The sequence below is a fragment of the Heliangelus exortis genome, chromosome 4 (genome assembly GCF_036169615.1).
Source record: "Heliangelus exortis chromosome 4, bHelExo1.hap1, whole genome shotgun sequence".
Taxonomy (NCBI): domain Eukaryota; kingdom Metazoa; phylum Chordata; class Aves; order Apodiformes; family Trochilidae; genus Heliangelus; species Heliangelus exortis.
In genome coordinates, this window is record NC_092425.1 from 42154866 (window position 1) to 42169746 (window position 14881).

Genomic DNA, 14881 nt, shown 5'->3' on the forward strand with positions numbered 1-14881 from the left:
GTGGAGCTGAACACTCCCTCAAAAGTGAAGCCAAAGGGAGGAACAGAAACCCCCTCAGCACACAGCTGGAAATCAGAGACGGTGTTTGCCCTCAGAGGAAACCCAGGAACACGAGCTGCCCCCTGACAGCCCAGCAGCAAAGTCAGTCAAGCAAGATGCAGAAGTTCTGCAGAGTTAACAATTCCAGCAGCTCTGCAGTGCTTGCATTCCCTACACTCGAATGTTTGATTTATGCACCACGGATTTCTCAAGTGACTTCACAGCTCAGGTTTGCAGCAGAAAGGAGCAAAGCATCCAAGTGCCATACAGCAACATACATACAAGACTTGCAAGAACCCAGTAACTCACACACAACTACACACACGTGAAAAATGGAGAAAAACCCTGAACAAGGAAAGCTGACTGGAAAACCTGTTTCTAACCAGAGTTTAAAACACAAACAAGAGTTTCTAGGGGCTTCTCTGGGAGGCTGTCAACAGCTCTGTTAGTGCCACAGGCACAGGGTGCTGCTGCCACTCCAGGTGAGGGTGCAGTGCCTGGCCTGATGCCTTCTTGTCATTCAGAAAAGCTTTCTTTTCAGCAGGTAAATTATTTGTAAGCAAACACACCCAGGAGGCACATTCCTCCTCCAGAAGAGATTCTATAGAGATGACATCCTGAGTGTTTGGCCTGTCACTGGGATTTCTTCACTGAACACCCTGCCTTCACCTGAAGCTTTCCAAATTCATATCCACGTGCTGAAACCACAAAGCTCTCCTCTCCCAGCCTGATTCACTACCCCCTCTGGCCACCACTGGGGTACAGTAACACCCAATGCTGGAAACAACACAGCCCAATTCTGCATCCATCCATGCTTTCTCATAGCAGGGCCCCAGACTGCTAAAACTCAGATTAACCCATGATTAATCCCAGAGAGTAACCACAAATTATTACATTAGTGCATACAAAATGGAAGAAATACTTAAAAAGACTCACAAAAAAGCAAGCAAGGCCTGCTCCTACAGCCAGCATCATTCAGGGAGGAAAGCAAGCACATCTTCAGACATGAAAATGAGCAAGAGACAGGATAGGTTGTTGTTGCAGGAATGACAAGCTTGAGGAGGTCAAGTTTTATTTGATTATACATGCCAGCTGTATACCCATGACAGTTTTTTGCTTGTTCCAAGTTTTACTGCAGAGCAGTAAAAGCTCTTGCACAGCTAACGAAAACTGCTAGGGTTACAAAAGATGTTTATTAATAAAAAAACAACAATCTTACAAACACAGAGAAAATCAAGGATACTGGGAGCAAGTTCTTTACACAAGAAGCATCTGGCCTAGAATATCCCACAGCCCTCATGTACAAATGCTACAGCAAGCTCTTACTGAGACTCACACTATCATTGCAAACACACAGCAGTAGTGAAAGAGCAAAAAAAAATAATTGTGACTGATGGATAAACCTTACCCCCACAGCTCTGCTACTGCCCTTACTGAGCTGCAATGCTTGGCAAGAAGTGGCCTGCCATACTCAAGTTTGCAAGTGCACTCAAGTTTGGAATTCAGACAAACTTTCCTCCTGCTGCTCATACACTGATGCTCCACAGTGCAAACACATTTGGCCCACATCAGCTTCCTCCCAAGCCACGCACTAAAAACATTCACCTTCAGCAACTTCCCTTCCCAAGGAAGAAAAACTTCCAAGCCCATGCTGGAAGGCCAAAGGAACCACCTGCCAGCAGCTATTTCCAAGACACCCAGCAGTCAGGTGCCACACACACCAAAGGAAATAAAAAGCCAGGCTGTCCCCAACAGCTGCTGCATGCTGCCTCCCAACCTACAGCAACAAATCCCTGAGCAAGCCTGACATGGGTTTGGAGGACAGAAGTACAGAAATGAGCCAGAAATGTGAAGCTGCTCTGCCTTTTCCCTTTAGCCCAGCATACTGAAGCAAGGTAGACAAGTGTTACACAGCAAAACACCGTTTATAAATTGTTAACAACTATGATTCTTGCACAACATTATTATGGGTTATGTACATGAAAATGGGAAGACTGTAAGAGCAAACAGTTTGGGTTTATAAAGAGTCAGGGTACCTAGTACTCACCATGATCAGCTGAGGGGAAAAGGTATTAAATTATTGTCATTAATCCTTCATTAATTCAGGGAAAATCCCACAGAGCATACCCTGGTGTTAACACTGACATTTTACAAAGCATAACCTCTATGCTGCAGAGGATGGCATGCTTGTCATTCACATGGCTTCCAAGAACCTTGAAATCTCTCCCATCTTTTCTCCCACTGGATGAAGGAGCCCTACTTAGAAGCAGGTAGAGCTGTGCTGAGAAGGCAAGAGGTTGGATCAAAGGCCCAGAGAGGATTTCTAACCTCTCTGAGGGCAATATTTCTGAGGGCTCAAAGTTCTGTGACCTGCTGCTCAATCAGCCTCCCCAGGACCTAGAGTCAAGTTCAACAGCATCTTCTCAAACACTTCACCACTTCACTGCAGCACTTTCAAGCTTACCTACCTCAAACGACAAGCCTTGGTAGACACAGGCACCTGTGGGACAAAAAAAAAAAACAAAAAAGAAAATATTAGAAGGCAGGAACACCAGCATGCTCCCCAGTGAACCTGCTGCACAGCAGCATGTGCAGCTCTGAGCAGCCACCTCTGGCCATGCACTTGCCAACAACAAAATAAATGTGGTTTTGGTGGAGCAGGGCAAGATTCAGCCTGCAGTGTCAGGGCCTCTGGCCACAATGGGCTCAAGAACTTGAAGGGTGGCACGAACAAGGCAGAGAACAAAAGGGGAAATTTGCCAAAATAACACCCGTTGATCTCCAAGAAGGTGTTAGCATGTTCTGCAGCACCTTGCCAGACCACTGATGAAGCACCACAGCATTGGAATTGCAAGAAGTTGCCTGATCTTTCTCAGACAGAAGTCAAGGACACAGAAATCAAAGAAAGCAGGAAAATGCGAGGCAGTAAAACAGAGGTGGACACAAAGCTCCCAAGGTCCTGACTGCACTGTCACCAGTAATCACCCACTTTTGAGCAGGGCTGGGGTCATAGCCTGTTCACACAATCACCTCACACTCTCTCAGATGGGTGACAAATTCAGGTATTTGGTGCCACTTCTGCAAAGGGAATTTGTTCTCTCCCTCCACTGTGATAAAGGCAGCCCCTGATAAGATGGGATTTCTCTCAATATACACGTATAACTTGGGATTTCTTACAATACACACATAAGATAAAGCTCATATTTGTATTTCAACCTTGAATAACTGCCTGAGCTCTCACTGAAATAAAGGGGAGGCACAGCTATACGCAGGCAAAATATGGCCCTTAAAAATGCAAGGTTACACAGCATTTAAATTGCATGCTAAAGAGCCACCTCCTCTCTGTGCTCCTATAAATCCTTCTGCCTTTTAAAAGAGAAACAAATAAGCACAGGAATACACACATAAAAATGCAATCAGGGCAAGAAGATCTGGTGTGAACACTGGCTCCTAAATCACTCCTCCATGGGCAAAGGCTCACATTTCACCCAAGGACAGGCCCACTGGACTGGTGCTTCAGTCTCCTGAGACCTCACCTCACTGCCAGCTGAGAGGAAGGTTCTCCAAGCAAGTGATATACACACCCATTCAAGCATCCTTTATATATTCTACTTCAGTAAGTCAAATAAGAAGTTAGAAAATAAAACTGAATAAGTTGAATGACAGTTCCCTCATTGATTTTTCTGGGGAACAGACATTCTCAAACAACTCCACATATCTGTCTACTGAAAATGTGACAGGAATGCAAAATCAAAAGCAGCCCAAGAAACTCAAAAGATGAAAAGGGAAAGCAAGAAAAGCTGCCTCAAGGGACCACCCAGAGAACTAAGAATTTCCTCGAAGAGTGGCATTTCCCATAAAATGCAGATTAGACAAATGTGTACAGAAGACCTTGGAGCCACACTGGTTCGAATCAAAAGCTCCTCCTCCAAGTCAGTTTCACCTCAGCTGCAAGAGGCTGCAGAGGCACCATCAGGAATTATTTTCTGTTGCCCTAGAAGATGAGCCACAGGAGCCCAATGGTGTTTCAAACTCAGCAGATACCTTTCTACACTTATTGACAGTAAACAAATCAAGCCCTACCCCTCACAGGCACAGCCCCGAAGAGGACTAACATGCTGAAACACCAGGTTTCACTCTCATGTGCACGTTCATGGTGGTGCCAAGTTACTCGAATGCAACTTCAACTCTCAGCAATCACCTGTTCATTTATCTACTTGACTTTCTGCAATTTGTGCTGACAGAATAAAAATTAAAAAAAAAAACAACAAAACCACAAGCAAACATTTGACTTCATGTTACTGCATTGATTTTCAAGTAGTAATTACCTTCCTGTTCACCCACCCCCACCTCTCTCTCCCTCCTCCACCAGGCTCTTGGCACAAGAGGATGATTTCAAGGTTGCTCATCCAACTGCACCTCAAAACTCAGTGCAAAACACCAGGTCACATGCAGTTGGAAGGCATGTGGAAAAAAAAATACTTAATATCAGGTAGTTAAGATCAGCAGAACATGACTGCTCTACTCCTAAAACAGGACTAGCTGCTCTTTCCTTTTTGCCCACTAGCAGCTATAGTTTCCTGAAGTACCTCATGTAAGAAGTAAAAGTGTTTTGACACCCCCTTAAAATGTGAAATATGTTATGAGTCTCCACCAAGGATCTGAAAGTTGAGAGAGATGGGGGAAAGCTATCAACAGCAACAAAAATTTCCTACTTTGTCATAGTTCACTCCTCAAGTTACCAAGGCGGGTACTAGGGTGTAACCCATCTCCATAGGCTTAGAAAATCCTTAATTACAAATACTTTTTCATTATTTTTTTTTTTTATTCCCTGTTGTGAGCAAACCCGAGGCATATTGAGCAACATCACTCTTTGTTATTGCACCCTTGCAGCTCCAAGTCAGCAGTGGGATCAATGGCTGTTTGCAAAGCTCACCTCAGAAGGGTTTCCTCAAATATCCATATTTGCCTGGGGAAGCTTGGAAAGAAATCCTCAAATTTTCTTCCTTGGTATTCCTGTTTTGGGCATCTTGGATGCAGGTGGTTGGTAGGGTAGTTTTCTAGTTTTCTGGGGTTGTTTTTTTAAAAAAAAAGTCTCTCAAAGTATTGCCCTACTAGTTTATATCCCAGTTCATGTATCTTATGCATATATAGCTATTTTAACTACTGCTATTCACTGTACCAGATGGGAATTGCAGTGTTATGGTGGGAGTGGGATTCGAGGAGTCTGCCACTTCAGAAACCAACAATTTAGAGTTGAATTGTCAAAGGAAAAGCTAGAGAACGACCTAGAAGCTCAAAGACAACCATCCTGCGCTCCCAAACTTAAAACAACAGTAACTTTATAGTCTGACAGCATCGTAAGATTGGATTTTAGCACAAGTTTGCCATTTCTTTTTTAATGACCGAAAAAAGCAACGCTCGATGCCTGCTAAGGCACTGCTGGAGCCCTCTTGCAGCACCATCCCCACATACCAACCTCACCTCAGCCTTCACCTCCCACACCAAGAGAACGTCGGTCACTTCTACCGACTCTCCAGAGCCCCAGAACGCAGTCACACCACACAGCTTTTCCCCCAGACCTCTGGGCGAGCGGCTGAGCCCTCACCGCCACCACGAACACCCGTGGAGTGTGTGCGGGACAGGCTGCGGGGCGGCTCTGCCGCTGACTGACCCGGTTCCCCTCACCTCACACACCGGCACCGGGGTGGTTTCTGTGGCTTTGGACAACTAAAACCTTGAAAAGCCCGTTCGGGTAACCCCATTCTGTGCTCTGCAAGGAGGTTTCCTGCTGTCCTGCCCTGCCTATTCGCCTTCCCGCCCTCAGGAGACGGTGCCGAGCATGAGGTAAAGCCCCGCAGCCCCCAGCACCCCCCGGACCACTCTCCCGCCCTTCTCCCCGCCCCGAATGCTGGAAGCGGGACTCGCTCCTCCATCCACCCGCCGGTCCTCAGCCGCTTACGAGCACCCCAAAAATCCCCCCCAGCTAGAGGGAAGAGCCGGGAGGAGGTGGGCAGCAACGGCTTCGACCCGGGTGCCCCTCGCCCCGCCTGTGAGGAGACCGCCAAAATGGCGGGGGGGGGGAGGAGGGGGAAGGATGGCGGGAGGCGGGAAGGCGGACCCCTGCCCCGGCCGAGGAGAAGGGAGGGAAAGATACCCGCAAATCCCCCGGGAGAAGGGGACTTCTCCTCAGCGGAGGAGCTCCGCTTCAGCTCAGGGTACCTAACCGGCTTCACCTCAGGGTACCCCACTGGCTTCTCCTCAGGGCACCGACCTCCCGCGGGACGACTCACCTGAGGCGGCAGCGCCCAGCGCCGCGCTGAGGAGGCAGCACAGCACTGCCCAGGCGCCCATGGCCCCGCCGCGCTGCCCCTCCGCCTCCGCCGGCTGCAGGGGAAGGAGCAGGGAGAGACGGGAGGCGAAGAAAGGGAGAAGGAGGTGGCCCCTGCTGCCGCCGCCGCCACCCCCCTTCCCCTCAGCAGGTGCCGGGGCAGCGCTTCGACCTCCACCCCGCCGCCAAACTTTCCCCCTCAGACAAAGCGGCGGCCCCGCAAGAAATGCGTCCGTCACCCGCCCGCCCTCCGCCCCGCCCGGCCCCGCCTCGGGCAGCGCTTTCCCCCTCCTCCCCCGGCACCTTTCAGAGGGTGCGGGAGAAGCCGAGGGCAGCGCCCACCCCGGGGTGGGTGCGATGGGAGCCCCGGGCTCTGCTCCTCGGCTGCTCCCCGGGGAGGCAGCAGCCCCGCCGTGCATCTGCCACCTGTCCTGCAGCAACCAGCGCTGGTCCCTCCGAGGAGGAGCCAAAACCAGCGAGTTTGTGGGGAAAAAGCGTTGCAGGGATTGATTCCCGAGGGGCTTTATAGGGGGGGCTTTTAATCCTGGTCACACAGCCCCGGGATGGGACTGGGAAGTCATCCTCCCTAAGGGTTTGGATGCTTGCTCTGAGTTGTGTTTGGAGCTCACTATTTTTTTTTTATTTTTTTTTTTCAGGATTAAAAATAATAATCAAAGGGGCATGGTGTGTTTACTAGAAGAATTGTTTTCTTCTCACATAGGCAGGCATTAAAGAATCTTTCAGCTTCTTCCACCAATTTCAGCTCCTTTGCCCTTCACCCACTGTATAGTTTCCCTCTGTGGAGGAAGACTCCAATATTAGCAATAACAAATCAAGCATTCCAACTACAAAAAGCTACCAAAGCACTTGACAAAAGCCGAGTTCAGCTCTACCCATTAAAATATTTTCTTTCTTTAGGCACTTACACGCACACAGCAGTGCCTGTGGCACTTTCCCAGCCCCTGGCAGTCATTTAAAACTTGTTCTTTCACACCTCCAACACCTCACACTCAACAGAAGATGCTGAAGCAAACTCTGCTGAGCACTTGTGCAATGTGAAATTTGGGTCCCTTTATGTCCTGGATCAAAAAAAACAGCCACAAGTTTTGGAGCCTCCACCACTAAATTGCTAGATGCAAAAGCCTAAAACTGAAATTAATTTTAAAAGTGATTCTATTTTTACTACTCTGTTAACAAAATGGTATTTTTCAGCTAATTTCATCTTCACAGCACTATCTCCATTATGATGGAGCAATCAGTCAGTTGTGCAAGGCTGGGCTGCTGCATCCTCCTCCTCCTGCTTGCTCTAAACAAAGTCTGTCTGATTAAATGCAACCATGCCAGCTAAACGTAAGAGTAATTCCTCATGGTAATTCAATCTGTTCAGTTTTGATTCACTTTTCTAATGAACTCCAAGTTGGAGGTCAATTTTTTTTTTTTTTTTTTGAGGATTGTATGCCCTTAATTACTGTACTGTAATTCCAGCAACAAAGGTAAGAACATACAGCATGGCACCAACCCAGGATTCAAACAATAGATGTGGGTGATGAGTTCCTCAGTGCTTTACTGAGTTAATACTCATTAGCTACAAGCAGGAGGTACTTTTTATCAAACCAAAGAGCAACTCAGTGAAATGTCTCTGCTTGCTTGCTGCCCACTTTGCCAGAACACACAGCTCCTTTCCAGTCACTGCTGCAGAGCCACCTGGCTCTTGGCTTTGGGTCACCTGAAGACACACAGGAACACGACCTCTGGCATCTGAGGGTTTCAGGCAGTGCAGGAGAAAAGCCCCAAGGGACAGCCAAAGCCCAGTAAGAGAAGGTGCTTTGGATTGACACCACTCCATGTAGCAGTAGAAAGAAAAATGCATCACCCGAGGTTGTGCTTCTTAGGGCTGCATTGACAGAAACACCACACATCCTTCCCTGCAAGAGAAGACAGAGACAGAAAAAAGCAATTATAGAGAAAAAACAACTGTAGTTAGGAGGTCAGTTTCCTCAGGCTTTTCCTTTCATATGTATTTTCCATGGCTGCTGCATGCCAGTCTGTTTCCTTCTCCCTCCACCCTTTGCTTTGGATAGAATCATAGAATTGGCTGGGTTGGAAGGGACCTCAGAGCTCATCAAGTCCAACCCTTGCTCCACTCCCCCCGTGGTTCCCAGCCCATGGCACTGAGTGCCACATCCAGGCTCTTTTGAAATATCTCCAGGGATGGAGAATCCACCCCTTCCCTGGGCAGCCCATTCCAGTGTCTGATCACCCTCTCCAGAAAGAAATTCTTTCTCATGTCCAACCTAAACCTCCCCTGGCACAACTTGAGACCTCTTGTGCCCTCTTGTCTTGCTGAGAGTTGCCTGGGAAAAGAGCCCAACCCCCCCCTGGCTCCAACCTCCTTTCAGGGAGTTGGAGAGAGTGATGAGGTCTCCCCTGAGCCTCCTCTTCTCCAGCCTCAACACCCCCAGCTCCCTCAGCCCTTCCTCACAGCACTTGTGCTGGATCCCTTCCCAGCCTCCTTGCTCTTCTCTGGACCTGCTCCAGCACCTCAATCTCCTTCCTGAGCTGAGGGGCCCAGAACTGGACACAGGACTCGAGGTGTGGCCTCCCCAGGGCTGAGCACAGGGGCAGAAAGATGCTTTAAAGATGATTAAGAGGGAAGCTTCCTTCTGTTTCTTTCTCCCTCCACCCTTTTCTGTGGAGGGAAGATGCACATTAAGAGGGAAGCTTCCTTCTGTTTCTTTCTCCCTCCACCCTTTTCTGTGGAGGGAAGATGCACATTAAGAGGGAAGCTTCCTTCTGTTTCTTTCTCCCTCCACCCTTTTCTGTGGAGGGAAGATGCACATTAAGAGGGAAGCCACAAGCCCAACTGCTGACTTGCATGGAGCCTTTTCTCCCTGCATCTCCCTGCAGCATCTCCCTCCTGTCACCTCTCTAACATTTATATTCCAGCTCTTGCCTGTGCCTACCAAGATTTTTCTTCATGCTGTGTCCTGCTGGGCTCTACTACTGCACCCTCCTAGTTCTAAAGCCCTTTAAGAAACCAGGGGATTTACCAAGGAAGTTCAGGAGACCTCAAGGCCAACCCAGGCAGCTCCTTAAGGCAAGTGTTGATATCCAGCAGGCAAGAAAAGAAAGATCCAAGCTGAGCAACAGAAGATGAGTGGTCCCTGAGGGAATCCAGTCCTAAACAAAGCTGTTCCAGACCATAGCAAGAGTCCTGGTGCAACACAGGAGAAGGGCAAAGGTTGAAATCAATTCCTTCTCACATCACTAATTACCTACACAGAGAAGCAAACCACTTGTGTCAGAATTCATACAGGTCTCACCGGATCTGAAAAATCAGATTTTCTTTCAGAAATTCAAAGTTTTGTAAAGCCTTGTTCTTCACATCCTTTTAAAAAAAATAAAATAAAATAAAACAAACCTCCTAACTCAATACAAAAGCAGCAATTGTATTTTGAGTCTATTACAATTTAACAGCCAACAGAATTACAAAATAAGCTTCAGACTGTCTGGAGAAACATGAGATTGCTCTGCAATTGAAAGCTCGAAGGGTGCATCTTGCAAAGCATTGATCCAGCTGACAACTGCAGAACTAGTGTCACAAAAAGGCACTGAGCTTGTAGGAACAAACCATTTTTAACCATCCTTTTGTCAAATCCCTAGGCAAAGGTCAGTTCTCTGCACACTGGTGTTAAGGATCTGTGTCCCAGTTTGGTGTGCAAGTCACTGGTGTGCGTGAGCCCAGCCAGACATAGCTGAGGCTCACTGCAAGCTGGGCATGTGCTGGCACAGACCCCCACAGAATAGCCAAAGAAAGATGTTTTCTGAAAAAAATCCTTCTCATTCCAGCTCTGCTGGCTCAGGTCTCTTCTCAGGATCTTCTGAATTTCTTGGAATTCAGCCCACGTGGTTGATACTTGGAAATGTGTGGGTTAAGCCCTTTCAGATGGAGTGCTCTAATTCTATCAAGCCAGCTACTTTCTGGGACAATTAAATAATTACAAATTTGATTATTTTCTGTGAATTCCTCACTTCCAGAATCCCTGATGCTTTAGTTCTTACAGTTAAAAACTAGTCCAGATTTTACCTGGCATAAACACACGCTCCTTTCTCTCAGGCTGCTAAATGACAGAAATGAGTTATGTACATTATTTGGATACATATTCATTACATTTAATCACCTCCAACTTCTAACATCTGCTCAAACTGGTCATTGGTCTTTTTTGGAAAATTTAAACAGGAGTCCAGAATCTATCCTTTGCAGGATTCTATCATTAACATTTTCAGCCTGTCCTGTGAGTGGAATTTTGCCATAATTGCCTTTTTTTTTTTTTTTCTTTTGGCATCTTGGTCTGTTTCTGCTCTATCTTGTAGCTGGCTTTAAGCATAGAGAAAACTGATGGTAAGAGAAGCATTCCCTGCAGTCCAGATGAACAAACAATCCACATGAAGAACAAAATTACACAGGACCTTCTTCCCTTCTCCTAAGCAATCTGAAATAGCAAAAACAATTCAGTTTTGTTTAACAGTGCTTTGATGAATTCCAAGCAGCAAACCTTGTCAGAGTTGAATGAAATAATTCCTACCAGAGGATGTTTTCCTTGGAACAAACCAATAACATACCAGAGGCTGCAACTGTGCCAGAAGTAATTCCCAGTTTTCACATGAGAAGTCACACATTTCTGGGGAGAAAACTTAACACTCATTCCCTGATAAGTCAAGACATTGTCACTGCCTAGAAACTTGGCTGGACTTGGGTGTGCTCAAGGCTGTTTACATTGTATTACCCAGAAGAATTAAGGATTTATTTCTTTAATTAAAAAAATTGAAATTTGGGTTTTTTTTCTCGTCCAAGTGTGAGATCAAACACTGGAAGGGTTTTACCTGGACAGAATGAAAACAACTTCTTCTTGTAATATTCTGATGCTGTAATTAAATTCTCTCTCATGCCACATGAAGCCTGGTGAGCACTGGGCACTGTACTGCAGCCAGTCTTTTCCCAGAGGTAAGCAAAACTTCTTGATTTATATATATTTGGAAAGGATGGATATGTTTTTAGCATGATGCCTTTAAGTTACTCTTCCAAGCTTCTTCATTTGACCTTCTGGGTATTTGGTCAATCTCCCTCAAACATATAAATATATTTTTTAATACCCAAGTGTCTGTAGCTCAATACACAAACCTGAGGATCCAACACCAGTCCTTGATTTTAGGTCCAAGTTCTTGCTTTTTGGACAAAGGCTTTGGAAAGGAAATGACAATTTGAAGGCCACCCTGACACACTGGGAGAAGAGTCTGCAAGATAAAAATTTCACCCCTTCACAGAACAGCCAAGATCAGAAGTCACCAGGGAAATTAAATCTGTTCCCAGTGTCTCTGCACACTGGCAAGGAATAAGGCACTGTGCACTGCCTTTAGTCCTGCAGATTTTGTTAATAAGCATTTTTTAAAACATAATGAGATTATGCCATTAATCATCTCTTTCAAGCTGCTATCCACTTATAATGGGTGATTGTAAAGATTTTGGAGGGAAAAAAAATCCACATTAAAAGTAGTTCTTTTTAAATACCAACAGCCAGAGGTTTCACTGCCATTTCATCCACTCACAATCCTGGTGGAATGCCCTTGTGAAGCAGAAAAAATTACTCTTTCCCCAAACTCGCGATTCTGCATGAAATTACTTCACTCCTCTTCGTGGAGGACTATCTGCATTTTATCTTGGGAGAGCCAAAGAAAAAACTTTTGCCTTCCTTTTATTTCCACCCCAGCCACTTGCCCTCCTGGTGACTCTGAGTCCAAGCTGCCAGCAATATAATCACAGGACTCCTCCTGCTGGCAAGATGAAGCTTTCAGGGAAAAACAAGGATTTTTAATCACTACCCTCTCACTGACATTTACACTTTAAGTTTATTTTGGGGGGGGGGGGTATTTTGGTTTTTTTTGTTGGTTGGTTAGTTTGTTGGTTTTTTTTTTTTAAGCCTTCAACATCTACAAAGACCTTTACAACTCCAGTTGCAAATAAATGCCATCAGCACAGGTTTGTGATAGGAAGATGCCCACTAGGAACATACAGGCTCATGAAAAAAACTTCTGCCCCACTGGAGGTGACACCAAACCCCCTGACATCCACCTGCCCATCTCTGCCAGTGCTCAAACCAGTATGGCATGGGAACTCTGTGCAGTAATAGTTTATCTTAGCCCAGCATTTCCCAGTACCTGACAATTTGGGAAGACTGGGTTTCCCCCCCTGGAGCTCAATAACATCATGTTTAACTTCACTGTGTTTGATTTTAAGAAATCCAATAGCCTGCCAAGCACTTTCCTGTGTTTCAGAGGCTGTCTGTGTTTCAGCAGAGAGCAAGCTCTGTTCTCAAAACCTTCACAAGAGAGCACCTGCCTTTGCTAATGATGGAACACGACCCACCAGGGGGAGGTAACCCAGAAAGCAGCTTCTCAGAGAATCCCAGAATGGTTTGGGTTGGAAGGGACCTCAAAGCTCATCCAGTGCCAACCCCCTGCATGGGCAGGGACACCTCCCACCAGCCCAGGTTGCTCCAAGCCCCATCCAACCTGGACTTGGACACTGCCAGGGATGGGGCAGCCACAGCTTCCTTGGGCAACCTGGGACAGGGGCTCAGCACCCTCTAATTAGAGAATTTCTTCCTAATGTCCAACCTAAATCTTCAAGTTTTAACCCATTTCCCCTTGTCCTCTCACTCCACCCCAATGTCCAAAGCCCTCCCCCAGCTTTCTTGTAGCCCCTTCAGATATTGGAAGGTTTCTCTGAGCTCACCTGGGAGCCTCCTCTTCTCCAGGCTGAACAACCCCAATTTCCTTCCTGATACTGAGGGCCACTGATAAAATACAACACTAACCCCTAGAACTTGGTGAGTGCACCCAAGTTAAGTCTCCTCTGAAGCTTCCAGCTCTCAGCAGGATGTCCCTGATGCACTGACTCCCATGTTGCTCATCCTTGTGACATAAAATTCCTATTTTCTAAGGACAGTGACAGGAAGTCAGGACACTGCTCTCCTCCCTAACAAGCTTTCCACCTCAGTGGCACAGCACTCCTCCCCAGCATTAAAACCACTTGCACAGGCACTGGTACAACCAGCAGGAATTCACTCCAGCAACTCCCCCTTTGTGCAGTTGTAGCACGAAGCCTCTACTCACCTGCAAACTGAGGTACTGGCTACTTGTAGAGCAAGGACATTTATCCCTAAACTATTTTTAGTCAGTCTTAAGAATTTTTTTTTTTTATTTCTCCCCTCACCCTGTTTAATCCAACACAGCTCTTACCATGCTGACAGAACCTGGGCTATGGTAGCAGCTTCACCCCTGCTCTGGAGGCTGACAGTGGTGCTGCAGGATACCAGTGTCATAGCAGTGTCAGAGGCACAATTTCACCAGTGACATCCTCCAGATGAGCTTTGTGCTTAGCCCAGGTCTCCCCGAGCAGTTTTGTACCCTGGAAACAGAGCCCTCCTGCCCCCAGCAGAGACCTCAGAGCAGAGGTGGCTACACCACACAACTTGGCTGCTCTCAGGTCAAACCCAGGAGCTGTACAAGGCTGTTTTCACTTGACATTTCCCAGACTATGCTCAGCTAGAGCCCAGAAGAAGAGAAGCTGTGGGATTAGGGCTAATTCTAAGTGCTAGCACCCTGGAAACCCTTCCTTAGGCATGGAGACAGCAGCTTTTCCTGCACCAGGTTTGGAAGTGGCACTGGTGACATCCCTGTCCTGCTCCACACTAACTTTACCTCCAGGCTACAACTTCCAGCCCAAGCCTGGTGAACTCAGTTTGACCTCTCCAGATCCCAAGTTTTTTTTCAGTGCAACTGATTCCCCTACAAGTCCAGGTTCAGGCTGAGTGTCAGCCCCCCCGTGTCAGCTGCACCCGTGGTTCCACGGCAACTTCTGCCTTGTTTGGGCAAAATTTTCTATATGCAGCAACTGGGAATCCAAGCTCGTTGCCTGCTTCTCCTTACCTAAACTAACAGCACTTTCATAGAAGACAATTCTAAAAGCACTCATCCACCAGTGGCATTACTAATGAGACTGCAGCACTCCCAGATTTTGTTCTCCCAAGGAACTTTTTCAGTATTTGTAGTGGGGATTCCAAGTCCCACACATCAGCTCCTGCTTTCTGACCACCAATGAAAACCACTTCCAGAGGCAAAGAGGCTGCGACCTCAAATCCTGTAACCAGATATTCCCTTGATGAGTCTTTTTGGTTGAAATGGAGCTGCCAAACAACTCCAGCACACCTTGGATCATGCTGCTAAAAAAGTAGGAGGGTAAATGCCCTGAAAATCACACAGAGAGAGAACCAGGGCACACAGACTGACCTTGGTCACTTCTGTGGTTTGTAGGAAGAGGGTCCTCCCAGCCACCCTCCCAGAAACCTCTCCCTTCTTGCTGAGGGCCAAGCATTCAGAACGAGGTTTGTTGAGAGGAGTTAAAGTTTCAGTAACTCTGCAGTTGCCAAGAGCTTGTGCTCTCACACCCAA

At 46.9% G+C, this 14881-nt stretch overlaps 1 protein-coding gene across 1 annotated transcript in view; it reads right to left on the reverse strand.

Moving 5' to 3' along the window:
- Positions 1-6560, reverse strand: part of FRAS1 (Fraser extracellular matrix complex subunit 1) — a 160385-nt gene extending 153825 nt beyond the window's left edge. The window contains exons 1-2 of the mRNA XM_071744117.1: positions 6333-6560; positions 2508-2539 (exon numbers count right to left, since the gene is read on the reverse strand). Coding sequence (XP_071600218.1) covers positions 2508-2539; positions 6333-6393 — 93 coding nt within the window. The 5' untranslated portion in view covers positions 6394-6560. The remainder of the gene's footprint in view (positions 1-2507; positions 2540-6332) is intronic.
- Between the last annotated feature and the right edge of the window lie 8321 nt (positions 6561-14881).